This window comes from Crocuta crocuta, unplaced genomic scaffold (genome assembly GCF_008692635.1).
Source record: "Crocuta crocuta isolate KB4526 unplaced genomic scaffold, BGI_CrCroc_1.0 scaffold562, whole genome shotgun sequence".
Classification (NCBI taxonomy): Eukaryota; Metazoa; Chordata; class Mammalia; order Carnivora; family Hyaenidae; genus Crocuta; species Crocuta crocuta.
The window spans coordinates 1,157,754-1,185,113 of record NW_027531012.1 but is presented as its reverse complement, the minus strand read 5'-3'; the positions used below and the strand labels follow the sequence as shown (position 1 = coordinate 1,185,113).

At 38.2% G+C, this 27,360-nt stretch overlaps 1 protein-coding gene across 1 annotated transcript; it reads left to right on the top strand.

Moving 5' to 3' along the window:
* Nucleotides 1–92: 92 nt before the first annotated feature.
* On the top strand, nt 93–27,044 carry RWDD1 (RWD domain containing 1). Its single transcript, XM_077770848.1, has 5 exons — nt 93–387; nt 8,076–8,096; nt 17,500–17,964; nt 18,504–18,566; nt 26,729–27,044. The coding sequence occupies exons 1-5, from the start codon at nt 315–317 to the stop codon at nt 26,848–26,850; spliced, it is 744 nt and encodes a 247-aa protein (XP_077626974.1). The 5' UTR covers nt 93–314; the 3' UTR covers nt 26,851–27,044.
* Nucleotides 27,045–27,360: the final 316 nt, after the last annotated feature.

Sequence of the window (27,360 nt, the reverse complement as noted above, 5' to 3'; positions counted from 1 at the left end):
GGTGTCCGTAGCGAATGCCAGACCGGGTGCCTTCACCATCCCGGCAAATCCCAAGCGGCCGTGGGGCAGGCGGCTGCTCAGCGCTCCGCTGGCCAGGCCTAACGAGTCGAGCGCGGAACTAGAGAGCAGGCGGAGGCCCGTTCCGGGCTGTTGCTCAGCAGGCCGGGCCTGGCTTTGGGCCCCGGGCCTCCCAGCCTGGGACTCTGCGCCTGCGCCCGTGCGGCCGCGGCCTGCTCTCCCCGCGCGGCCGCGGTCCCTGCTGCAGCGCGCCGCCTGGGTGGCTGGGCGGTCCATGGGCAGCGGCGAGGGCCACGATGACAGATTACGGCGAGGAGCAGCGCAACGAGCTGGAGGCTCTGGAGTCCATCTACCCCGACTCCTTCACAGGTGACTTCCGCGGCTGCGGGCCCGGAGCGGCCCGGGGGTGGAGTGGGATGGGCCAGAGCCTCTCGGCCTCGCGGGCCAGGATGGGGCAGGAGACAGCGAGGCCGCGCGGCCACTTCGCCCGCCACCCTCTTCATCTTCTTCTCCCGACGTGTTCAAGCACTTAGGGGTAACTCCACAGTGTTTCCCTTTCTCCGCCTACCCCCTGAAATCTGAAAGCCCACAAGAAGCTGGCGAGGTCCCTGGAAAGTGTCAGGCCTGGAATCGAGTCGAGTGCACTTTGGTTTCTGTGTAACTTACAGCAACCCGAGGTTCAGTGAAAAACACGAAAGCAGATATTACTAAGTGGACGTAGTTTTTCCAGAGCCACGGAGGTGTCAGTTTTAACGTTTTCACTATTACTTGGGTAGAAGCTCTTTTTCATACGATGGTGTTTTGAAGTTTAGGGGATTCAGAGTGCTCTTCTCAGAGTTACCCAGAATCAGTTTTGAGAGTAGCATTGTCCCCGGAGTTTCTTGTTTCTTTATATTCTGGTATTCTGCAAATGCGCAGTGAATGATGTGGCACAAATTTTAGTTCCGCTGCAAATTGACAGATTGTTAGGAAGCAACATTAGACATCTACCCTAGATGCCTCTTGCTACAAGCGAGACATCTAGGAGGCGCAGGAAAAGTCAGTGGCTTGCTTTGGGTCTGGCTAACAAGTTAGCGGCAGAGCTGGTACCAAGAGGTCTGGACCCCCTTTTCTGTTCCTTCACCTTGCAGACATGTGGAACTTGGGATCTAGCTCCAGCTGAGATAAGGGGGAGCAGAAAATTACTTGATAGGTTGGGCTAATGTAAAATACTGAGAGGCTCTTTAGGTGTATTTTACAGGAAGATAATTTTTCTCTATTAAGCCTTCAGTTGATTCTGAAAGTGCAGCGAGACGACCATAGCAATACGGCTTTTCTCCCTTTATACTTAGTGTTTGAGAAGTGATCAGATAAAATCAGTATGTGTGAGTAGAACCTGGGTTTGCAGGTTTTACATTCCGCATCCCTTCCTTTGACTGTTGCCCATCACTGATGGTCAGAATTCAGAATGTAAGGGATGTTTAACTCCAATCCCTCTCCCTTTCTTGCTTAGCTTAGTTTTCTTAGCTCCACCTGTTGACTACTGCTTGCAATGGTAGCAAATTTTGTTCTGCTTTGCCAACAGGCAGATGTCTCTCAGCTGCCCCTGTATAGCTCCAGTCCTGTTCATGTTCTCTCTCACCAGCAGCACAGCTGTGCTGTGAGGATGTTAAGGGGATGAGTGAAGAGGGGTTTGAGAGTGTCATTAACTGGGTGAGTGTGTATGGAGTCTGGCTCCCTTCTCTATCCTTGCTTTTATGTCAATGTCTAAATAAAATAGAATGTAGGGTCAGTTGTCAGATATATTCTTCGTTGTGACGTTTGGTCATTTCTAGTATCACATTTGGAAACATGATAGGCACTGTGTAGGCAGAGTTAAGAAAGCCTAAGATGTGCTATTCTTCTATGGACATAAGGTATCCCTTATTAAATGCTGTGTGTAGAAGCATTTTAAAAAGTGATCCACTTTTAATCCTAAATGAATCTTATGGTTCTTTCAAATTGTACTAAACTCTGATGTAGTTCAGTGTGTGACATTGTTGTCGGACACAAAAGTGTTTGAGGATTCTGAGTCAAGGTAATAAAAGACAGTTTATGCATCTCTGATGCATTTAAATATTCTGCAGTATCAGCTGAGCCCATCTGTCTCTTAATTCCTACCAGCATTCCTATAAACTTTGCAATAAATAAATTAAAATAAGATGTTTTGGGGGCATCTGGGTGGCTCAGTCAGTTAAGTGTCCGACTTCGGCTTAGGTCATGATCTCCCTGCTCGTGGGTTCGAGCTCCGCATCTGAGCTGTCAGCACAGAGCCTGGAGCCTGCACAGCACAGATTCTGCGTCTCCCTCTTTCTCTGCCACTCCCCCACTCACACTCTGTCTCTCTCAAAAATGAATAAATTTTAAATAAAATGATGTTTTGATTTACAGTTCTTCAGGAACTTTGCCTTATTCATGATTGTGTTGTTTATGAAACCTCTCAGGGAAAAGGCAGAGGAGGTTGGAATAAAATGCTTCCATGTTTGATCTTTTGAAATCATGATGATTTGCAAGGTTTACTGTTTTATAACCTTTTGTGTTGATGAGTTCATATTTTCCTACCTGGCTTAAGAAAGAGCTGGCTTGTCTCAGTTTGCCAAGGAACACTCATTGGCAGTTTTCTAATACTAGATTTGGTAAATACTCAATGCTGTTGATGAAGGAAGTTGATATGCTTTTTCTTTTCTTTTCTTTTTTTTTTTTTACTATATAGCTCAGTGCTTGCCGAGAAGACCTTGTTAAGCATGTCATGCCCTCCTTGTGGATGCTTAAGAGGCACAGTCTCAGCCAGCCCATAAATCTAGCCACATAGACCTAGCCTAACCTCAGAATTGATTGCTTGACTATTTGCAAAGAACTTTTGGTCCAGTGTTGCATTTGTTGTGAATTATAACAAATCATAATACAGTTTCTTCTTTTTGCCTGTTCTGTAGCTTGATTGCACATTGATCCAATCCTCCTAACAACTAGTCTTCCAAAATATAAATGGACTCTTCTGATTCCACATTCTCCTTCAGTAGTGCTTCACTTGACAAGGCCCTGCTAAGGTAGTAGAATTTGGTTATTTCCATTTCTGTATCAAAGTCTGAGTATGGGGAATTTTGTTGAATAAAATTGGTTGGCTTCAGGCGAACCAAAAGTCAAGGTCCCTTGAATCTGTTTGGTCTTACAAAGAGGGGTACATAATTCTGTATTTACTTGTGTCAGTACCTCTAAGTAGTATCCATGAGCATGTAACAGTTATAATTGCATCTTAGAGATGGGGTAGTGATCTCTAAAAGTCGTCTTCTAAGAGTAGGTTTTCTAAGACAGACACTCCCTAAGGACCAAAGGAACTTATTTAAATATGGGCTGCCTGGTTCTTTGTGAAAACCTTGATGTCATTTGTGTGTCCCTTTAGTGTACCTTTCAGCCACTATCTCCACTATTTCCGTCCTTAATTCTGTGCCTCGACTATCACTTAACATTTCTTCCATTCCTCTACTGTGTGCAAAATCTTACTCTCTTTCTCGAAAATATTTTGATCTACTTACAGTGGTGGAAATTGGTATTTTTAGTGAAGGCTAATTTATATCCCAGCTCACAGTAATGCACTGAAGTGGGTTATTCCTTCATCAGACCCTAGGTGCTGATGAGTCATTCATCTTTGCAGTCCAGCTAAGGAACTTTTCCATCCCTTTGTTACTCTCCAAACTTTGGAATCTCCGTCCATCTGTCCATCCTTCCTTCCTCCCTCTCTCCCTCTCTCTTTTTCTTCCCTCTCTCCCTCTTTACCTCCTTCTTTACTTCCATCCTTTCAATTAGGTTCAGCTGTGACAGAGACCCTCAAATAACAGTGGGTTTTTGTTTTTGTTTTTTTTTTAAGGTGAAGGCTTATTGCTCTTGCACATAAAAGATAGTTGTGTAGCTCTAGTCCAAGAATTCCTCAGGTACCCAGGCTGCTTCTTAATTCCCTGTCATTCCTAAGACGTAGTCTCGACCTCATGGTGAAGATGCCCACATTCCTTTTCAGGCAGTAGGTTGGGTAAAGGAATGAAGAAGAAAAAGAAAAAACCTAGCAGTTTCTTAAGGAAATTTCCTGGAAACTGTTAAAGAACTTATTTGCTTCCATCTCATTAGCTGAAACTTAGTCATTGTCACTTGCTGAGACCTAACTGAAAGGGAGCCTGGGAAATGCAGTCTTTATTCTGGGTGGTTAATATGCTCAGTTAAAAATGGTGTAACTAGAAGATGAGGTGAGTAGATATTGGGGGAATATTAGTAGCGTTCTCCAGTATGTTTTTGTTGTTGTTCCTTGGTCACATTTTTTTCGTGTAATAGCAGCTTGGTGTCATGGATATTAACTCTGTCTTTGGAAAAATCATATAACCACTCCAAGCTTTGGTTTCTTATGTGTTTAATGAGGAGTAATGTAATCGCAAGTATTTTATAACTGTTAAATATGAGATGCTCTTTACTAGAAATTTACCGTTTTAGTTGCTGATTCTTCTAATACTATGGCTTCATAATTCCTTGTCTTTAACAATGAACAGTTTTGATTTCCATTTATTCAACTGCAGGGAGGCATATACATACCATCTTTAGATTGGCCTCTGAAATTCCTCTTTCTGTCCATAAACTTTGTAGCCCTGCAGTTCTTCGTTCTAGTTCCTTTACTGAACATGCCTCTCATCATGATTTCTTGTGGATTAAGAATTTTTCAACTTATTGTCTGTCTTGCCACCCTATTCTGTATTTGACCCAAGGTCAGGCAGTTCAGTGATGTTCTTGCTAGCATCCCGAAGTCCTCATTTAACCAAATATTTATTATATACATTATTAGAATCTCGGTCTAATGGGAAAAGACCTCAGATAAGTAATTTACAACCTAGTGTGATGATTCCTTCATGGGGGAATATATGGGATGCAGCCAGAGCATATGAAAGGGGGAGATTCTTGATTGTTTCAGAGAACTGATGGGTGATGAGGAGCCAACCAGTCAATGGGACTGGGAGTAGGGGCACAGCTTATGCAGACGCAGGACTCTGTGAAAGCAAAATGCATTCAAAGCAAGAGCGGCTTGGTATTACTAGAACATAAATGAAAAGAGAGAGTCATGGAAAATAAGGGCTGTCAGGTAAGCAGGGGCCAGATTATAGACAGCCTTGTTAGGGATTTAGATCTGATCTTGTAGGGCCAGTGGGGTCCATCGCCCATTTCCTTCTGACAGAGCTACACAGACACATAGAGTATACATTGTAGACACTGGCATGCTGGACCTGAATCTCAGAAGTCGGGTGGCTTCACAAATAAAATAGGCTTCCCTTGAGTTTGTTTTGACCTCTTATGGCTGCTGCTTTTCTTTTTCTCTCTGACACTTTTTCCTCTTACTGTCATTTCCCAAATTTAGGACTCCTTACAAAGCTGGTGTTGGCCCTATTTCTCTGTTTTCTCTCTGGTGATCTTGTTTAGTCTAATGACTTTAGCTATCACCTCTGTGTGTATGACCTCAAATTAAATTCAAGCCCAACTCTCTTTAGCTCCATTTACCAGTTTCTGATTGCATATTGCATACTCACTGTCTCCAATTGAAAGTTCCCTGTGTCATTTAAATATATCATCTCTGGGGGGTTTTGGGTTTTTGTGTTTTTTGGGTTTTTTTTTTTTGTATTTTTTGTTTTTATTAGTGGTGCTGCCATCCTCTGACTGCAAATTCAGAATGTCATTCATCACCATCTTAAAGTCCTTCCTGTTTCCTGCTATTCCCATGGCTGCTGACCTAGTTCAGAACCTCATTAACCTTGCTGGGATGATTTTAATAGCTCTCTACTTTCATCCTGCCTCTAGCCTTGTTTCTGTCCTTCCAATTTATGCTCTGTTGCTAGACTTGCCTTCTTACATTTAGAGGTACAATTCTGACCATACTGCTGCTGTAAAAAAATTGCCGTTGTCCACAGTGAAACTCTCAACTGTATTTTCAACTAGTTTTCACCACATATATTTCCACCAAATGGAGTAATTTCTTGTTCCATATATATTCCTTAAGTTCTCCCTCATTATGCCCTTGCTGCCGTGTTACTGTTGCCTACATATCTTTTCTCCATCTTTACTTAGCGGTATGCCTTGATTCACAGTCTAGCTCAAATGACTTCTTTGGAATTTCTCAGCAGCAAAAAATATTTTCTTTTTACATGACACTCACTACAGTCAATTCAGTTCTTCCAGTTACTAGCTGAATAACCTTGGGCAGATTATTTAAAAACTGTTTTTAATCTCAGTTTCCACATCTAAAAAATTGGGATGATACTATACTTAATTGACTGTAAGACATTTTTATGTTTTAACATCTCTGAAATATAAATGTTGTCTTATAATCAATTACATATTATAGTTTAATTGGCAGATCCTTTTTTCTTTTCTTTCTTAGTACATAGAGTGCATCTCATACTTGGTATCATCTTAAATTTGGTGAAATACAGTAACTTTATAAAATCACGATCTTAGTGTAAGAATTAAAGGATCTTTGTGTAAATGCGTAGTATAACACAGGCATAAAGTAGTGCTCAATAAATGTTAGCTGTTATTAGGAGACCCTTAAATTATAGTCTACTAGAGTCGTAAAAATGGTAATAAGTTGGGATATCATTGGGTTGAACCCTTATTTCTGTAGTTGTTATCTTTACATTTTATGACATATAAATGCTAAAGTTTGTCATGGAAAGAAATAGGAATGAAATACATCTAATTTCACACACATTTACACACATTTGTACAAAAAAAAAGGGTCAATCCTATTATAAAAGCTTTATTATAATTATCTTTCAGAGGCTTTTTAGCATGGGTTGGGCTATCTGAGACCTATTAAAATATGAGTCCAGAGAGGCTTATCTTCTTGACAGATGCTTTGATAGTAATCTTAGATGTTCATCAGTGCTTCAAGTACAGTACTTTTAAACTTTGATTAAAGTGAAGGCATATGTCTTGAAAATTTTATTGATCATGAATAGTTATGAAGGCCTCAGAAGTTCTTGAGCAGGAAAACTTGAGTAGTTTCCTTGGTGACTTCTTCAGAGCTCTCCTTGGCCTTTCATTTCAGAAAGAGTTTGCTGAGCTGCTACAAACCCTGACAGGGGCCAGTGCTTCCCAGGGCTCCAGTGAGTCACAGGCTTTCATGGGCTCAGCAGCAATCACGGGTGGCCTGGATTTTTGTTTACTTTTCCAATGGTTCTGAATATCAATTTAATTTGTTTTCCCTTTTCTACTTTCATTCCATTGTTTTAGCACTGTCATTTAGCTGGGATTTATTGAATTTCTGGATCCTGCCAGGCACTGATCTAGAAGCTCTCATAGTACAGTATTCTAGTGGGGGAAGAGATACTGTATATAGTATCACATAGGCATCAGGCTGTAAAATGGTATATAACACTTTCTTCTTTATGTAAATGTTGATGTGCATGTCTTGACTTGCTTAACAAATTGTAAACAATTTGATGTTGGATTCATGGCTAGTTTGGTAATTCCGTGAAAGATGGTAGAGACTCAAGAATAAAGTTTGGTTCTAAGGATGATGTGGGAGAAAGAGATGTAGAAGATACAAACTTTAACAAATTAATATTTACTGTTTGTCACGGAGTTTCTGAATTATATCTTAGAGTATATAAGTTTAAAACTTAGTGATAATACTGAATATCTGGGTAGTTTCTGATGAAAACATCAAACTTTTTGTCATTCCATTTTGGAATTTTTTAGAATATAATTCTCTATGTATAGATGGAAATTTTGAATTAAAAGGTAAATTAATTATTTTAATTGATTTGACAAAACTCCAAGAGTGTATCTACTATAGGTATGTTTTTCCAAATTAAAGATAACCCTAAATTTAAATAGAAAATAGATGGCTGTTTTATCATTTGAATGTTCTGTTTAGTCTGTATTTGTGGAGGTGGAAATACGGACTAGGGATGTTTGTAGAACTGAGTAGTGATATTTTGCGGATAAGTAAAAGCATTTGCCTTAGGAAGCATCTTAATAACTTAATCTCTGTGTATATTTTCTTTCAGTATTATCAGAAAATCCACCCAGTTTCACCATTACTGTGACGTCTGAAGCTGGAGAAAATGATGAAAGTAAGTCCAATCAGAATACTTGTGGTTGTCCTAAGTCACTCTCAGGAATGTTACTCATTCTGCCTCCGTTTCGCTGGGCATTGAAGGTGTGGCGATGCTAACGTGCCGTTAGGAATCTAGCATGAGTGCTGTGTGTCTCTAGTTAGCATTTGCTATGTAAACATGACTTATAGATAATTAGAGAGGAAGTCAATGAGATATATTCTGACATAACGAGCTTCGTTGTAAAAAAGTGAAACAGAAATATTAACAATACAACAGATGGAGAAAAGGTAGAAGATTGTAGTCCTAAACAAGACTTTGAATGCACACATATTTCAATGATTGTGTGGTATTCCACAGAGTGACTTATTTTTCCATGATTGTTTTTCCTCTTTGGGCATTTAGATTGCTTATTGAACATTTGCTGTTATAAATTAGGCTGGATAAATATCTCCATGTTTTTCTCTCTCTCTTTAGGGTGGATGTTGTACTGTTGTTTAAATGTATAGTATATACATAAAACCAGATAAAAGCCAACTGTAGAAGTAAGGCAGATATACAAATGGAAATAAAGCAGCTACAAAACCAATAAATTAAAATTAAATAGATTGATTTAAATGTGGCCGATATTGGGGGAGCATCTGAAGTTCCTTTCCACCTTTAGTCCAGTTCAGTTAATATTGGAATTTGATAAAAACGTTATGTAAGTTGGTGTTAACCCCAAGGATTTTAACATTAAGTTAGTCAATTAAAACTCTGCCAATCCCGTGAACAGTCAGTGATTTTAGTGGTATCATTTGATAACTCTAAATCTGTCTTGTACAATTGAAAATGAGATTAGCCATGAGCTATTACTAAAATCTGAATTATAAGAATGTTGGATGCATTTACTTATATATGTGTTTATATACATAGGTTTTATATACAGGATCTCAAATACAACATGAGTATTATTTAATATTTTAATTGAAATGTAAATAAATACATAGAAGATACTTTAAGCTATCCTTTTAAAAATGTTTTTTTTTTTTAATATTATTTCTAGGAGAGAGAGAGAGAGAGAGACAGCGTGAGCAGGGGAGGGTCAGAGAGAGAGGGAGTCACAGACTCTGAAACAGGCTCCAGGCTCTGAGCTGCCAGTCAGCACAGAGCCCGACGCGGGGCTCGAACCCACGAACCGCGAGATCATGACCTAAGCGAAAGTCGGACGCTTAACCGACTAAGCCACTCAGGCGCCCCTTAAAAATGTTTCTAAGATGGGGTGCCTGGGTGGCTCAGTCGGTTGGGTGTCTGACTCTTGATTTGGGCTCAGGGCATGATCTTGTGGACAAGGAATCAAGCCCCATGTTGGGCTCTGTACTGGGAATGGAGCCTGCTTGGGATTCTCTCTATCTCTCTCTCTCTCTCTCTCTGTCTCCCTGTCTCTCTGTCTCTGTCTCTCTTTCTCTGTCTCTCTCTCTGTCTCTTACCTCCCCCCCAAATAGTTAAATAAACATTTAAAAAATGCTTCTATGATGCTTTAAATATCCCCAAATGGTGATAATGATCTCTTCCTGATGGTGAGATTGTTATTGATTTTATTTTCACCTGAATGTATTTCTAAATTTTCTGTGATGAATGACTATTACATCATATAGTAAAATGAATAAATGTTTTAAAAAGTTCTTATTCTAATAATAAAATTTGAAATGTGTTAATTAAAAACAAAGAAAATGCCAAAAGACACTGTATCCTTACGGACCTGGTAACAGTCTTTCTCATGTCCATCAACTCATAAAATTCCTTATTGACATCATACACAAAAATTAAAACAAAATCTCAAACCTGCATATTTTAAGGTTTTTCTTTTTCCCTCTCATGGAGAGGAATCTGGATTTGAGTTAAAATTATCAAAATCAGAAGGTTTTAATAATTAAAATGTGAGTTACAAGAAAGGCCAAGTCTAGACAAAGGATCATTGTGATTAATAAGTTTTAACAGAAAATGTTAAGCACTGCTGCTTAGTTGCACGTTGGTGGAATTGAGAATTCACCAGGCTAGGCTGTAGAAAGATACATTACACTGATGTGCCTCTGAGAATCTCACTCCTATACAAGTGTCAGATGTATGCGTGATATAGGCCCAAAGAGTGCGTGAAAATGTATAGATGAGTCAGGTTAAAAGTTTCTCAGACAACCTCTCAAACCATCCAGTCCAAAGCCATGTCGTCTAGCAAACCCTTAGCAATGCCCTGCTAGCATGGTACAGCTAGAAATAGAGACTCCAGGGCTAATACCAGATCTTCTGCACTGGAAACTGGCTCTGGTAGGACCTGACAATAAGCCCAAGGTAGTACGTTTTCTTTTTTTCTGCTTGTTTCTTTTTGTTTTGTTTTAGATTCAAGTAGGTTAACATACAGTGTAGTGTTGGTTTCAGGAGTAGAATTTAGTGATTCATCACTTACATACAACACCCAGTGCTCATCCCAGCAAGTGTCCTTAGTGGCCATTGCCCATTAATCCTCAGTTTGTTCTCTGTATTTTAGAGTCTCTGATGGTTTGCCTCCCTCTCTATTTTTATCTAATTTTTCTTTCCTTCCACTATGTTCATCTGTTTGTTTCCTAAATTCCACATATGAGTGAAATCATGAGATTCATCTTTCTCTTATTTTGCTTAGCATAATATGTTCTAGTTCCATCCACGTTGTTAGGTAGCACTTTTTCTTTCTTTTCTTTTTTTTTTTAAATAGTTTATTGTCAAGTTGGTTTCCATATAATACCCAGTGCTCATCCCAGCAAGTGTCCTTAGTGGCCATTGCCCATTAATCCTCAGTTTGTTCTTAACGTTCAAGAGTCTCTCATGGTTTGCCTCCCTCCCTCTCCCCGCCAATTTCCTCCCTTCGCCCCCATGGTCCTCCGTTAAGTTTCCNGCCCCTATGCATCAGCATTCCTGTATCCCTTGGGTAAATTCCTAGCAGTGCTACTACTGGGTCATAGGGGAGTTCTCTTGTTCATTTTTTGAGGAACGTCCACACTGTTTTCCAGAAGGGGCTGCACCAGTTTACATTCCCACCAACAGTATAGGAGGGTGCCAGTTTCTCCACATCCTCGCCTGCATCTAGAGTCCTCTGACTTGCTCATTTTAGCCACTCTGACTGGCGTGAGGTGGTATCTCAGTGTGGTTTTGATTTGTATTTCCCTGATGAGGAGGGATGCTGAGCATCATTTCATGTGTCTGTTGGCCATCTGGATGTCCTCTTTGGAGAGGTGTCTGTTCATGTCTTCTGTCCATTTCTTCACTGGATTGTAGGTAGCACTTTTCCTATGTGTTATATTCTGTGCCTTTTGTTTGTCTTAAGAAGGGTTTTATTTATTTATATGTTTATTTAATGTTTATTTTTGAGAGAGAGAGAGAGACAGAGACAGAGGGCAAGTGGGGGTGGGGCAGAGAGAGAGGGAGACAGAATCTGAAGCAGGCTCCATGCTCTGAGCTGTCAGAACGTAGCTCAACGCGAAGCTTGAACTCGTGATCCATAAGATTATGACCTGAGCCGAAGCTGGATGCTTAACTGACTGAGCCACCCAGACACCCCAAAGAGGGTGTTAAAGAGTGGCTTTTATCCATCCTCTTTTTTAGACATGCAATATAGTAAAATACTCCTAAGTAATAAATGTATTTCATGTGTTAGAGGTGATTTTTTTGTATTCTCATGATTTATTTTCACTTATCCTTGTGGTGTGTGTTATTTATCCTAGTGATTATCTGTCTGATTTCATAGTAACCTTGTTTTTATTTGCAGGAAAATCTGTTGTGCTACTTTTCATTGACACATTGTAAATTAATGATTGATTTAACAAAGATGTTGACCTCTCTATACTTTACACCGTAACATACTCATTTTCAAACTCTTATGTCTTTAGCTGTCCAGACTACCCTCAAGTTTACATATAGTGAAAAATACCCAGATGAAGCCCCTCTTTATGAAATATTCTCCCAGGAAAATCTAGAAGATAATGATGTCTCAGATATTTTAAAACTATTAGCATTACAGGTAAGAAAATAAGTTTTGTAATAACATTTTTTTAAATAGGCTTTAAATAGTATACATTAATTTTAAGAGCCAGAAAATGCTGTTAAATATGTATAACCGGTACAGTGAACAAGGAGAATTCATAATGTATCTGTTTCTTTCTAGATGTAGCTATAGATATTCACAAAACATTTTTATTTTTTGTTTCTCATTGAACATTTAAAATTTGAGTAAGAGAAGTTTGTCTGTTTGAAACCCAGTTGCCTCATGACTTTTAAAGCATATTTTCAAATGTTTGAATGTTTTTGGAACAGAGAGGGAGCAAGTGCATGAGAGGGGGAGGGGCAGAGAGATGGTAGGGACAGAGGATCTGAAACTGGCTCTGCGCTGACAAGAGCAAGCCCAATGCCGGCTTCAACTCACGAACTGAGAGATCATGACCTGAGCCGAAGTCGGATCTTTAACTGAGCCACCCAGGTGCCCCCTCATGGTTTTTAGTTATTAAAATATTTAATAGGCACTTTAAGTTTAAACACAATGTTGATCTGCTTCTCAGATTGTCCAGTCCCATGTGTGGTTAAAAATTCTGACTTTAAAAAAAATTAAAACTCCCAACACCTCTGCCCTGTTGCAGGCTATATGCTTGCAATCTGGGATGAGGACTGGTGATTGTTTTGTTTTGTTTCCTATCTTTGCTTCTCCCCAAACTTACAAGTGGCAGCAAGGGTTTATGATCCCTCTGAGGATGTTGTATGGAAGAAAAAATGGGTATTGGAAAGTTCTTGGCTAGTTTTGTAGTGGGATAGGCCACTTGCAGTCTGGTCTTAGCTGGTATTTAAAACTCTCTCTTGCTTGGGTAGAGTTTTCATGGGTTCTTCAGAGTAGGGAGTAGGGAGGACAAGTAAAATCTTAACTCCACCATGTTATAAACAGAAGTCCTAGTGTTGTTTGTTTCTTCTAACAAGAATTGACAGAAGCCCTGTCTACACCTTAAATGTGACTGGTATATTTCAAGGACTTCGCCCTCTGATTGCTGATATTTTAAAAATACCTGGAGTTATTAGAGAATGAAGAGTAAAAGAAGATAATATTAAACATGAATTTATGCTTATCCTGGGCCCTGTTCACTCTGTCACTCAGTAAGAAATTATACTAAATCTAATATTTGACTTAAAATACTTCAGTTTAAGACATTGCAGAGAACCTGGGACATATGCTTGCTATATTTAGTCATTTATTAGTATGTTATTTGATCTGAGTAATTGCTTTGTATATGTTTTATATTTTATTTGTACTCCAGTTTCTTCCTTTCAGAAAAGTTTTAATCTTTCTCATATTTACCTGAGATCAGATGTTTTGAAGGAATAGTTGTATTTTTTCTCCCATAATACTGATTTTTAATTATCAAAATAATAAATATTACCAAAAACCCAGAAAATACAGAAACTCATGAAGAAGAATATTAAAATTACTCTTAATCTCACCAGCCAGGTATAACTATCCATTAACATTTTGGTGTAATACAGTTCCAGACTTTTTTTTTCTTATACTTATATTCATAGTACACCTATTCTATCCAAATTTAGATCATTCTATACATAGTGTTTTATAATATCCTTTTTTCCACATAACAATATATGTGGGTATCTTACCATTTTAGTAAACACCTGTATGAATCATCATTTTTGATAACTACATAGAATTTCACTATCTGTATGTGTAATTACACATACCCTTTTTGAAACAACTTCATTACTTCTCATTTTTGCTTGATTTAATATTCTTTGAACATCCATACACATCACTGTTTTTATAAATTTTTTTTTTAATGTTTTTTTATTTATTTCTAGGGGAGAGAGAGAGAGAGACAGCGTGAGCAGGGGAGGGTCAGAGAGAGAGGGAATCACAGACTCTGAAACAGGCTCCAGGCTCTGAGCTGGCAGTCAGCACAGAGCCCAACACGGGGCTCGAACCCACGAACCGAGAGATCATGACCCAAGCGAAAGTCGGACGCTTAACCGACTAAGCCACCCAGACGCCCCCACATCACTGTTTTTAAATCCTTAGAGCAGAGTCTCCATTGAATCCCTAGTGCCCGGAACATAGTAGACGCTCAGATATTGTTTGAATAGATAAAAAGAGTATATTATTGATGAGTATACTAGCCCAGTGTTTTCTATAAGTAATATTACTGGATTAAAGGTTATGCCTACTTAATTTTGTACATACTGCCAAACTGACCTTCAAAATGATTGTGTCAAGTTACAATCTCACTCTATCCATTGGAGTGTCTGCCTGCGTCTGCTAACATTCGATTTTTTCATTTGGAAAGAAAAAATGATGACAAGGTGGAAGATAGTATACACTCATAATTTGAAATTCTTTAATTAGTAGTGATATAGAAATCTCTTGTGTGACTTCTAGTTGTCTAGTTCCATATTCTTTTTTTGCTTTTCTTTTCTTTTTTTAAATGTTTGTTTATTTTGAGAGAGTGAGTGCGCGTGCGCGCACATGAATGGGGGAGGTGGAGGATNACTTCTAGTTGTCTAGTTCCATATTCTTTTTTTGCTTTTCTTTTCTTTTTTTAAATGTTTGTTTATTTTGTGAGTGCGTGTGCGCGCACATGAATGGGGGAGGTGGAGGGGGGTACAGAAGATCTGAAGTAGGCTCTGCACTGACAGCTGCGAGCCCCACGTGAGGTTTGAACTCAGGAACCTTGAGGTCATGACCTGAGCCAAAGTCAGATGCTCAGTCAACTGAGCCACCCACGTGCCCCTTGTTTTTGCTTTTCTATTGGAATACTTCGGTTGTTAAAAAAGAGGTTGTACTGGGATTTGTTTTTGAAATGTATTAAGTTTAGGTCAAGTGACTTGAGACAGACAGAATCCTCCCTTTATAATACATTTTATGTTCTGGTGAGGAATGTGGACTAACATTGAAAATTGTTATTCTGTGTGAAAAATGCTGTGACAGGTGAAGTACAAGATTGTATGTGTGGATATGGGCTTCAGGCACTGGAGAAGCTTTTAAGAGGAAGAGTTTGCCAGGCAATAAAGAGAAGAGTTTTAAGGCAGAGAAGCAAGCTTGTTAAGGGTCATGTAAGTGAGAGAAAAGGGATCATTTTTCTTTCTAGAACTTCCAGTCATACTAAATTGCTTGAGCTTAGAATTTGAAGTTATTGATATTATATGATGGAACTAAAGCGATTAATTCCCAAAGGGTCTTTGGAACTATTTTAAAACTATGGTCTTGTTCCTTGGGGGTTTGGGAAGCTATTGCGGGGTATTATGGAAGAGACTGACAAGATCAGTTTGGAATGTGTACCAAGTGGCCAGAGAAGTTATGTCAGAGGTAACAAGACCACAGGTTTTAAGAAAACCTGTTAGGAGTTTCTTGTAATATTCCAAGTTGAAGATGAGATGTCCTGGGTTAAGGTAATAACAGTGTTGATAGAGAACAGTAGGCAGATTTAAATGATATTTAAGAATAGATTAGAGGTGGCGATAGAGCTTATGATGGGATGTGAGTGTTCGTGCCCGCTGGATGGTGGTTTGGTTCTCTGAGTTAGAGAACACAAATTGGTTTTAAGGAGAAGATGATGGTTTCAGTGTTGACATGACTTTGGGCCATTGTATTGCTGTCCACTGGGTAGTTTTAATATGGATTTGGCAGTTGGGAGAGAGGTTTGTTTAGTGTCAGATTAGGATAGTTAGCATGGACACACCACAGAAAAGCCCCAGGGAAGAGAAGCTACTCAAATGCTGCTGAGTCCATTCCTGTCAAAGGAATGTTTGGAAATCTCTCTTCTGCTTCTAGGATAAAGGTTCTGGCTTGTATATTTTGGATTTCTTTTTTTCTTTCCTTTTCTTTCTTTTCTCTTTCTCTCTCTGTCTCTCTCTCTCTCTCTCATCTTGTTTCTATGGATAAGCAAGGTATCTTGTTTTATTTTATTCTGCTTTCAAATGACCACCTTCCAGATAGCTTTTGAATTACAGTTGACCCTTGACAACACAGAGGGTTAGGGACACTGAGCTTCCACATAGTAGAAAGTTTGCCTGTAACTTAGGACTCCCCCAAAACTACTATTAACAGACAGAAAGCTAATAACATACATAGTCAATTAATGCATATTCTGTATGACATATGTACTACATACATACTACATTCTTACAGTAAGCTAGAGAAAATTTTATTAAAGTTACAAGGAAGACAAAATATATTTACAGTAGTATACTATATTTATTGAAAAAATATTGCATGTAAATGGACCCATGCATTCAAACATGTATTGTTCAGGGGTCATCTGTATATCCCTTTCATGATTTGGAGAGCTTTTATATTTGATTTTAAGCCCTGTCAAATTGAAGAAAAGCAAGGTAGGTAAAGATAAATCACAAAAGTACTTACATTCTTTATTATAGTGTATTCGAAAATCACTTTGGCTTCAAAGTTAAATTTATTCTCATAGCTCTTAAAGTAACCCAAAAGATCTAAAATCATGAAAATATGCTAGAAAACTCATTACTAGCTGCTGTAGGAAAATGTTTTCTGAATTCTACCTACATTTATGATTGTTTAACAGAATTTAGTAAAATGTCCGTTTTAGGTTAATTTTAGCAAATTACTATCGTTTTAATATGTAATTATTCAGATACATGTATATCTGTGCTCACATTTTAAATGATCATTTATCCAAGTATCTGAACTTATGGTGCAACTGAATTAGTAATTATATTATAAATGTATGGAATTTAGTGATAACAATGAAACACTTTTTCATTGTTTAATTTTTTAAATTTTTCTGAAAAGTGGTGTGTTCTCACTACAACCTTTGTTTTGTTTCTTTTGGTTACATAGGCAGAAGAAAATCTTGGTATGGTGATGATCTTTACTTTAGTGACAGCTGTGCAAGAAAAATTAAATGAAATAGTAGATCAAATAAAAACAAGAAGAGAAGAAGAAAAGAAACAAAAAGAAAAAGAAGCAGAAGAAGCTGAAAAGGTATATTATAAAGCCAGGTTTTCTTTCATTGTTCTTTAAATCTGTTGTTTTGTTTATTGGGTTTTTTTGTTTGTTTTTTGGCTAGTTGGTGGGTTTTGTTTTTGTTTTTGGAAATTTCAGTACATGTTTTTAGCAATCACAAAATAAGTAAAAGTAAATTTTACTTAGGCCTTACTAAGTAAAATATTAGAGGTCCCTCACTGCATTGGTCACATAGCATGAGTAATAATTAACAATTTGTTAATACAGGTTAGTAGAGCTCATGCAGGTATGATTGAGAAATATACATTATTTGTTTATAAATTACATTTCTTATAAACTATAAATGTCTCATCTGGCCACATGTCTTTTTTATTTTCTNATCAGAAAATGCACCCAGTTTCACCATTACTGTGACGTCTGAAGCTGGAGAAAATGATGAAACTGTCCAGACTACCCTCAAGTTTACATATAGTGAAAAATACCCAGATGAAGCCCCTCTTTATGAAATATTCTCCCAGGAAAATCTAGAAGATAATGATGTCTCAGATATTTTAAAACTATTAGCATTACAGGCAGAAGAAAATCTTGGTATGGTGATGATCTTTACTTTAGTGACAGCTGTGCAAGAAAAATTAAATGAAATAGTAGATCAAATAAAAACAAGAAGAGAAGAAGAAAAGAAACAAAAAGAAAAAGAAGCAGAAGATGCTGAAAAGCAATTATTTCATGGCACTCCAGTTACAATTGAGAATTTCTTAAGTTGGAAAGCCAAGTTTGATGCAGAACTCTTGGAAATTAAAAAGAAACGAATGAAAGAAGAAGAGCAAGCAGGAAAAAATAAATTAAGTGGTATGAGCCTCCCCTCCCCCAAGACCATTTCTACCCAGTTATCTAATATTTGCACAACAAGATGATCACACGGACAAATTTCTTTAAGAAAATAAGGTACTTAGGCACCGAGGACAAAAAGAGAAAACATTCTGTCTACATGATGATATTTCTTTGTTTATAATTATTATTTATTTTTATGGCTTATCTCTGACCTAAATATTACAGTGGGTAGATCATGAGATATAGCTGCTATGACCTTCAGAATCTGACAAGCTTTAGAAGTGGTAGAGTCCAATGAATTTGTTTTTCTAGGACTCTAAAGCAGACTGGGGTTTCCCTTCTTCCATTGTAATGCAAATACATATCATATGCTTCTTAGCTACTTACTGAGTTGATAAGTTAATTAGAGTTTACAAAAATAAGTTTTCAGACTTGTTTTCTTGGATTACTATACTTTTTAAAGTGTTGTAGAGAAGATGGAAGAAAACTGGAAACATGGGAAACTATGGAATATATAGGAAAGATGTGTTCAAATTAAACATATTTATTTCTTTTAGGGAAACAGCTATTTGAAACAGACCATAATCTTGACACATCTGATATCCAGTTTTTGGAGGATGGTAAGATAATACTAAAATTCCATATGTACATAATCTACTGTTTTTAATATTAAACCATGAAAATCAAAGTTATAACTTAGTATAAAATTTTCCTCCCAAGACTATAATCAAATACATTTTGAAGAATAAATTGTAATGTTTTATCAATTTATATAGTAACCTATAGCAATGTATTTTTTAAAGTTTTCTGGTGACTTAAGCAACATCAAAAATATCAGTAAATAGCTATGGTCACATTAGCCTCTAATAACTAGTAAACCAGGCCTCTATAACTCACATGACCTGTTTTACTAAAATTTCTAGTATCACAAATCTGTAGAAACTGTACTTCATGGTCATAGAACTTCATAAAAACCTCAAATCTGGAACTTCCCATGCCCTCTAACCAAAAATCTTAAATTTCATATAATTCTTACTATTTGGAACATTTAGTTCCTTGTGCTTTCCTTCTCCTTTTTACCTTAGGCTTTACCCTTTTTCAATTTTCTGTCCATCCATTATTCATCCATCTGCATATATTTATTGCACCCCTAGTATAAGCTAAGCATTGTCCTGGCTGCTGAGAATATAGCAATATAGACAAATTCCCCTGCCCTCCAAGAGCTTACAGCCTACGTGTGTTTCTTAAACTGGGCTCAATACACAGTCACACTTCTGGTAGCACCCCAGAGTTCTGCACTTCAGTAGCCTTCTTCCTGCCCGTCTTGCCAGTTGGGAGTCCTGCAGCTTCTGGCCTTTCCACCTTGTTCCTGGACTATCCCCTGGAAAAGGTTAAGAAGCAATGTTGAGGTACACCTGGGGTGGCTCAGTCAGGTAAAGCATCTGACTTCGGCTCAGGTCATGATCTCATGATTTGTGAGTTCGAGCCTCACATCAGGATCTTTGCTGACAATGTGGAGCCTGCTTGGGATTCTATCTCTGTCCCTCCCCCATTCATACTTTCTCTCTCTCTCAAAAAATAGACTTTAAAAAAAATTAAAAAACAAAGGAATGTTGATGTAGCTTCCCTGCTAAATCATGTTTCTTTTTTTTTTTTTAACTTAAATCCAAGTTAGTTAACATACAGTATATTAATAATTTCAGGAATAGAATTTAGTGGTTCATCACTTATGTATGTGCTCATACCAACAAGTATTCTCCTTAATGCCCATCATCCATTTAGCCCATCCTCACACCCAACATCCCGCCAGCAACCCTCAGTTTGTTCTCTGTGTTTAAGAGTCTCATATGGTTTGTCTCCCTCTGTTTTTATTTTATTTTTGCTTCCCTTCCCCTATGTTCATCTGTTTTATTTCTTAAATTCCACATGAGTGAAATCATATAATATTTGTCTTTCTCTAACTTATTTTCTAAGCATAATGCACTCTATCTAGTTTGATCCACATTGTTGCAAATGACAAGATTTCATTCTTTTTGATTGCCAAATAGTAATCCATTTTGTGTGTGTGTGTGTGTGTCCCCCACATCTTTATCCATTCATCAGTTGGGTTCTTTCCATACTTTGGTTATTGTTGATTGTGCTGCTGTAAACATGTGCCCCTTTGAATCACCACTTCTCTATCCTTTGGATAAATACCTAGTACTGCAATTCCTGAGTCATAGAGTAGTTCTATTTTTAATTTTTTGAGGACCCTCTATATTGTTTTCCAGAGAAGCTGCACCAGTTTGCATTCCTACCAGCCGTGCATCCTCTCCAAGATCTGTTGCCTGAGTTGTTAATTTTAGCCATTCTAACAGCTGTGAGGTGGCATCTCATTGTGGTTTGATTTGTATATCCCTGCTTATGAGAGATGTTGAGCATTTTTCATGTGTTTGTTAGCCATCTGGATGTCTTCTTTAGAGAAGTGTCTATTCATGTCTTTTGCCCATTTCTTCACTGGATTATTTGTTTTTTGGGTGTTGAGTTTGATAAGTTCTTTATAGATTTTGGATATTAGTCCTTTATCTGATATGTCATTTGCAAATATCTTCTCCCATTCTGTCAGTTGCCTTTTAGTTTTGCTGATTGTTTCCTTCACTGTACAGCAGCTTTTTATCTTGATGAGGTCCCAATAATTCATTTTTGCTTTTGTTTCCCTTGCCTCTGGAGACATGTTGAGTAAGAAGTTGCTGTGGCCAAGGTCAGAGAGGTTGTTGCCTGCTTTCTCCTCGAGGATTTTGATGATTTCCTGTCTTACGTTTAGGTCTTTCATCCACTTTGAGTTTATTTTTGTGTATGGTGTAAGAAAGTGGTCCAGGTTCATTCTTCTGCATGTCATCCCAATTTTCCCAACACCATTTGCTGAAGAGACTGTCTTTTTTAATTGGTTATTCTTTCTTGCTTTGTCAAAAATTAGTTGGCCATATGTTTGTGGGTCCATTTCTGGGTTCTCTATTCAGTTCCATTGATCTATGTGTCTGTTTTTGTGCCAGTACCATACTGTCTTGATGATTACAGTTTTATAATACAGTTTGAAGTCTGGAATTGTGATGCTTCCAACTTTGATTTTCTTTTTTAACATTACTTTGGGGTCTTTTTCTGGTTCCATTCGAATTTTAGTTTTGTTTGTCCTAGCTCTGTGAAGAATGCTGGTGTTATTTTGTTATGGATTGTATTGAATATGTGGATTGTTTTGAGTTAGTATCCACATTTTAACAATATTCTTCCAATCCATGAGCATGGAATGTTTTTTCCATTTCTTTGTGTTTTCTTCAACTTCTTTCTTAAGCTTTCTATAGTTTTCAGTGTATAGATTTTTCACCTCTTTGGCTAGGCTTATTCCTAGGTATTTTGTGGGTTTTGGTGCAATTGTAAATGTGATTAATTCCTTAATGTGATTTCTCTTTCTGCTGCTTCATTATTGGTGTATAGAAATGCAACCGATTTCTGTACATTGATTTTATATCCTGTGACTTTGCTGAATTCATGTATCAGTTCTGGCTTTTTTTTTTGTGGAGTCTTTTGGGTTTTCCACATAGAGTATCATGTCGTCTATGAAGAGTGAAAGTTTGACTTCCTCCTTGCCAATTTGGATGCCTTATTTTCTTTGTGTGTCCAATTGCTGAGGGTAGGACTTCCAGCACTGTTGAATGACAGTGGTGAGAGTGGACATCGCTGTCTTGTTCCTGACCTTAGCGAGAAAACTCACGGTTTTTCTTCATTGAGGATGATACTAGTGGTGAGTCTTTTCTATATGGCTTTTATGATCTTGATGTATGATCCTTCTATCCCTACTTTATTGAGGGTTTTTGTCAAGAAAGGATGCTATATTTTGTCAGATTCTTTTTTCAGCATCTATAGAGAGGATCATGTGGTTTTAGACTTTCGTTTATTGATGTGAGGTATCATATTGATTGATTTACAGATACTGATATTCTTGCATCCCAGGAATACATCTCACTTGGTCACGGTGAATAATTCAATTATTGTATTGTTGGGTCCAGTTGGCTAGTATCTTGTTGAGAATTTTTATATCCATGTTCATCAGTGTCATTGGTCTGTGGTTCTCCTTTGTAGTGGGGTTTTTGTCTGGTTTTGGAATCAAGGTAATGCTGGCCTTGTAGAGTGAGTTTCGAAGTTTTCCTTCAATTTCTTTTTTTAGAATAGCTTCAAAAGGATAGGTATTAACTCTTCTTTAAATGTTCACTAAAATTCCCCTGGACAGCCATCTTGGCCCTAGACTCTTGTTTGTTGGGAGATTTTTGATTACTAATTCTATTTCTTTACTGGCTATGGGTCTGTTCAAATTTTCTATTTCTCCCTGTTTCAGTTTTGGTAGTTATGTGTTTCTAGGAAATTGTCCATTTCTTCCAGATTGCCCAATTAGTTGGAATATAATTGCTTAGGATAGTCTCTTATTATTGTTTGTATTTCTGCAGTGTTGGTTATGATTGCTTCTCTTTCACTCATGGTTTTATTTATTTGGGTCCTTTCATTTTTCTTTTTGATCAGCCTGGATAGGGGTATATTAATTTTGTTAATTCTTTCAGAGAACCAGCTCTGGGTTTCATTGGTCTGTTATACTGTTTGTTTGTTTTTTATTTCAATATTATTGATTTTTGCTTTAATATATATGTAAGTCCCTGGCTGCTATTTCTTCCTCTTCTTTCTTTTGGAATGAATTCCTTTGTTTTGTCATTTGGGAGGAAGAAAAAAATTTAATAAAATTAAAAATTAAAAATAAAAGCAAAACAAAAAATCAAATAAAGGAAGCTACATCCTAGGTGTGTTTTGGTTTGCTTGTTGAAGGAAGCTTGAGAGAATAGGGACAAAAGGGAAAGAAAAAAAGATAAGAAGAAATTTAAAAATTAAAAATAATTTGTATGATAAAATAGAATAAAATAAGATAAATAAAATGAAATAGAATAAAACATTTAAAAAATAAAAAAGAAAGTAAAAAAATAAATTTTTCTCATTTTGCATCTAAGAGGGGAAGAAAAGAAAGAAAAAGAAAACAATTTAAGTAAAAATAGAAGCAAAGAAAATGAACAAATAAATGAACCAGCAAACAGAATGAAACCTGAGTGAAGTTACATGCAGTTTCCCCTTTTTCCCTAGAACTCAAACTATGAAGCATGCTATAGTCCGTACACTAAGCACATGGAGAAACTTGTGTTAGTTTTCTAGGGGATGTGCTTGGAGGGCACAGTTGGGCAGAGCTTGGTCTTATGGCTCTGTTCTCTAGTAGGTGGTGCTGCTTAGCTTACTGGGGTGGATCTGTGTGGTGCAAGGGGAAGTGGAAATGGCTTCACCCAGCTTACCAGTCTGTGGCACAGGAACTTTGCACTCTCACCAACCTGCCATCAAAGACCCCTCCTTTATGTCAGGCCTCTACCCTGTCTGTGTCCAAGCAGTTCATCTGCCAGGTGGCACCTTCCTTCAGAGTTTTATCTCAGATTGGGCTGTGTTTCAGAACCTCATGCTTGAGAGACCCCTGTGGCTTGGACCTGCACCGACTCTCTGGAGGAGGGTCTCGCTGAGCAATGCCTGGGTGCCTGCTTACCCCAGAAGATGTTTGCATGATCGCATAGCAGCAGAGGTTCAGAGGTTCTGGCAAATTACAACACATAGCCGGGGCCAGGTTTCACCACACTCTGGTGTCTTTGTTCCAATACCAGCAAATGTGACTGCTCTCCAGGGTCTGCGGGGATCTTTTGCTTGTGGGGAGGACATATGGCCACTACCAAATGCTCTCCAAGCAGGGGAAATACTTTTCCCTGTGTGGCACACGGGCCCCTCAGACTGCACTGCCTTCTCCTGGGGATTTACCCTGCTTCCTTACCAGAACACTGCCAGGCACAGAGCTCTGGAACTTTAGATTCTACACTGCACTGTTTGTAGAATCCTGGTGGTATTTACACCCTCTCCTTTCTCCCCACTAGTGGCTTAGGCGAACAGATTTCTTATTCAGTCCCCTGGGAGTATTTTCACTCTTCCTCTCTCTTTCTCTCCAGCTACTTTTAGGGGAGTGCTTTTCTTGCACAATCCTGATGCACTACACTCTCCCCCTTTGTTTTTCTCTGTCCTCTCTCTGCAAAAATAGCTCACTACCCACTGTGACTTTTCTTTCCCCCAATTCATCTCTCCTGTACCATGTACCTGCCAAGTTCTGTGGCTCACTTTCTGCAGATTGTTGCATTAATCCTCAGATCAATTTCCTAGGTGTTTCAAAATGGTTTCATGCTGATCTATCTGTGATTCAGGGACGAGACAAGCTCAGGTCTCCATTCTGCTCCATCATCTTAACTCCTCCCCTCCTAAATCATGCTTCTTAACCTTAGCTGGACCCTTGTGGACACTCACCATTTTGTTTTGTGTATTTTATTGCATTCTGATTCCAAGATATTTCTTAGTCTTAAACAAACAACCCCCTCCACCCCCCCCCCAAACAAACAGACCCAGCAAAGATGTCCTCATCTGTCCCTCTCATATGTTACTAGCTTGTTTTTCTCTTATGTTACTGAGAAATTCTGGAACCAAAAAGCTGTGTCTCATTCTCTCTTGCACTTTAGAAGTTTTACTGTCTTCACTCATTCTTGACTCCTTACTGTGTCTACTAGATCAATTCTCTCTTCATCGCCAATCACCTACCAAAAGCTGTCTGTTGATTCTACTTCTAAAGTGTCTTTACTAGGCATTTTCAGCTCTTTCCTCCTGATGTGAAGGTTTTATCATTTTTACTTGGGTGTTTGTTGTGGTTTTTTACTTTGTCTCACTGCTTCAGTGTCTTTCTCTTTTATTGCCTTTAGTCTCTGCCCCTGAGCTGATGTTTCTAAAACTCATGTGTAATCATGACATTTCTCCTTAAAATCCTTTGATGATTCTGTGTTCCTTAGAGGAAAAGGTTGACCTACACAATCCTTCTATTTGGCCTTCATCTATGATATCTCTAGATATGTTTCCTCAAGAATCTTTTGTTCTGGTTAGAAGTATTCAAAGTCTTATTTTTCTTTCTGTCTTTGCATATAATTCTGACTACAGTTGCTTTATCTGGCCCCTTTTCTTCTTGGTGGATTCATATTTATTGTCAAAATATTTCAGATATCATCTGTTCTGGGAAGCCTTCCCTGCCTCTCTCAGAGAGCGTAAGTTATTTTTTGGCCTGGACGTAACAAAAGTATATTTTATATAAAAAAAATTTTTTTAAACATTTATTCATTTTTTAGAGATAGAGACAGAGTGTGAATGGGGGAGGGGCAGAGAGAGAGAGAGAGACAGAAACACAGAATCCAAAACAAGCTCCAGGCTCTGAGCTGTTAGCACAGAGCCCAACGCAGGGCTCAAACCCATGGACTGAGAGATCATGACCTGAGCTTAAGTCAGACACCTAACAGACTGAGCCACCCAGGTACCACTACAAAAGTGTATTTTATTACTCATTTGCTCATAGGCATGAAGCAAGACTCCCTGTCAGTGGACTGGCGTCTGACAGGAAGGGAAGATGAACAATTTTTGGTAATTTAAGTACTGCAATAACTGACCTTTATGTACTTCAAACTGAAAAGTAAAGATGTTTAATTCAAGGCTTAGGTATTGCTTCCTGTAGAGCTTAGACATCTGGAATTTGAGAAAGGCATACTATTAGTTATAATGGGAACTGAGTGAGATTAAGTCATACCTATCAATTAAATAGCAAGTATAGTTGAGTTTTGGTGATGTACATATCTGGCCACTACTGGAAGAGATAAACTGGTATGGGCCCCATTGTCAGTGATAATTACTTTGTATATCCAGGACATATCATCTTCAACTTATAAAATGCCACATCATAAATAACTCATTCTAGGAAGGTTTTTTTTTTATAATGTGGTTTTTTAGAATGTGAACTGGAAGCATGAAATTGCTTTTAAAATGTGTCTCTGCTGGGGCACTCGAGTGGCTCAGTTNTTTGGTGATGTACATATCTGGCCACTACTGGAAGAGATAAACTGGTATGGGCCCCATTGTCAGTGATAATTACTTTGTATATCCAGGACATATCATCTTCAACTTATAAAATGCCACATCATAAATAACTCATTCTAGGAAGGTTTTTTTTTATAATGTGGTTTTTTAGAATGTGAACTGGAAGCATGAAATTGCTTTTAAAACGTGTCTGCTGGGGCACTCGAGTGGCTCAGTCAGTTGTGTCCACCTCTTGATTTTGGCTCAGGTCATGATCTCATGGATTGTGAATTTGAGCCCCACGTCATGCTCTTCCCTGACCATGTGGAACCTGCTTGGGGTTCTTTTTCTTCCTTTCTCTCTGCTCCTCCCCCACTCATGCACACGCTTTTGCTGTCTTTCTCTAAATAAATAAACATTTAAAGAAGGGGTGCCTGAATGGCTCAGTCTGTTAAGAGTTCGGCTTCAGATCAGGTCATTATCTCGTGGTCTATGAATTTGAGCCCCACCTCAAGCTGACAGCTCAGAGCCTGGAGCCTGCTTTGGATTCTGTGTCTCCCTCTCTCTCTCTGCCCCTTCCCGGCTCACACTCTCTCGAAAATAAATAAACATTAAAAAAATTTTTTAATGTGTCTCTGCTGCCTAGTCAGATCATCGTTACTGTGATTTGCAGCCTTAATTTCAGATTTCATCACTGGCATCTCACTTGCACATTCAGAAGTTTGTTTGGTATTGCCAGTGTGTTACATCTTTTATTCCTGAGTATAAGACTGAAGGTAAAATCTTTTGTCTTTTACAGCTGGGAACAATGTGGAGGTAGATGAGTCTCTGTTCCAGGAAATGGATGACTTGGAGCTAGAGGATGATGAGGATGATCCGGACTATAATCCTGCTGACCCAGAGAGTGATTTGACTGACTAACGGACTATCCCCATCTGCAGAGCGGCGTGACTGCCACAGCATCTGTGGCTGTGCTGAGGTGTTGATTTTTCTTTCTTTTTTCTAAGAAAAAATAATTTTCAGGAGAATATTCTTCTGATAGCTTTCATCATTGAACTTAATAAACTGACCTTAAAATTTCAAATATAAAATGTTCAGTTCCTCTTCTTGTTAGGAATAAGGTTATATTTGAAATCATTTAGTGTTAGAGAGAGATCCAGCCTATAACAGTAAGACTAGAGACAGACTGCTTCTGTGTGCAGGTGTGGGGTCATACACAAGGGCTTGTAACAACTTGGAATTTTTATGCGGAAGACAGTGATGGCTTTTGGATTCTACGTGTTGTCATTAATATAAGATATGAGTGGACAGAGGTGAAGAGAACATTAAGCCTTCTGAATTCTAGCCTTTGGACATGATATATTGAAGTCTTTACAAAACCAGAAACCTAAATATAGTCAGAATTAAAATGGATTTTAGTCTTATGGTAGT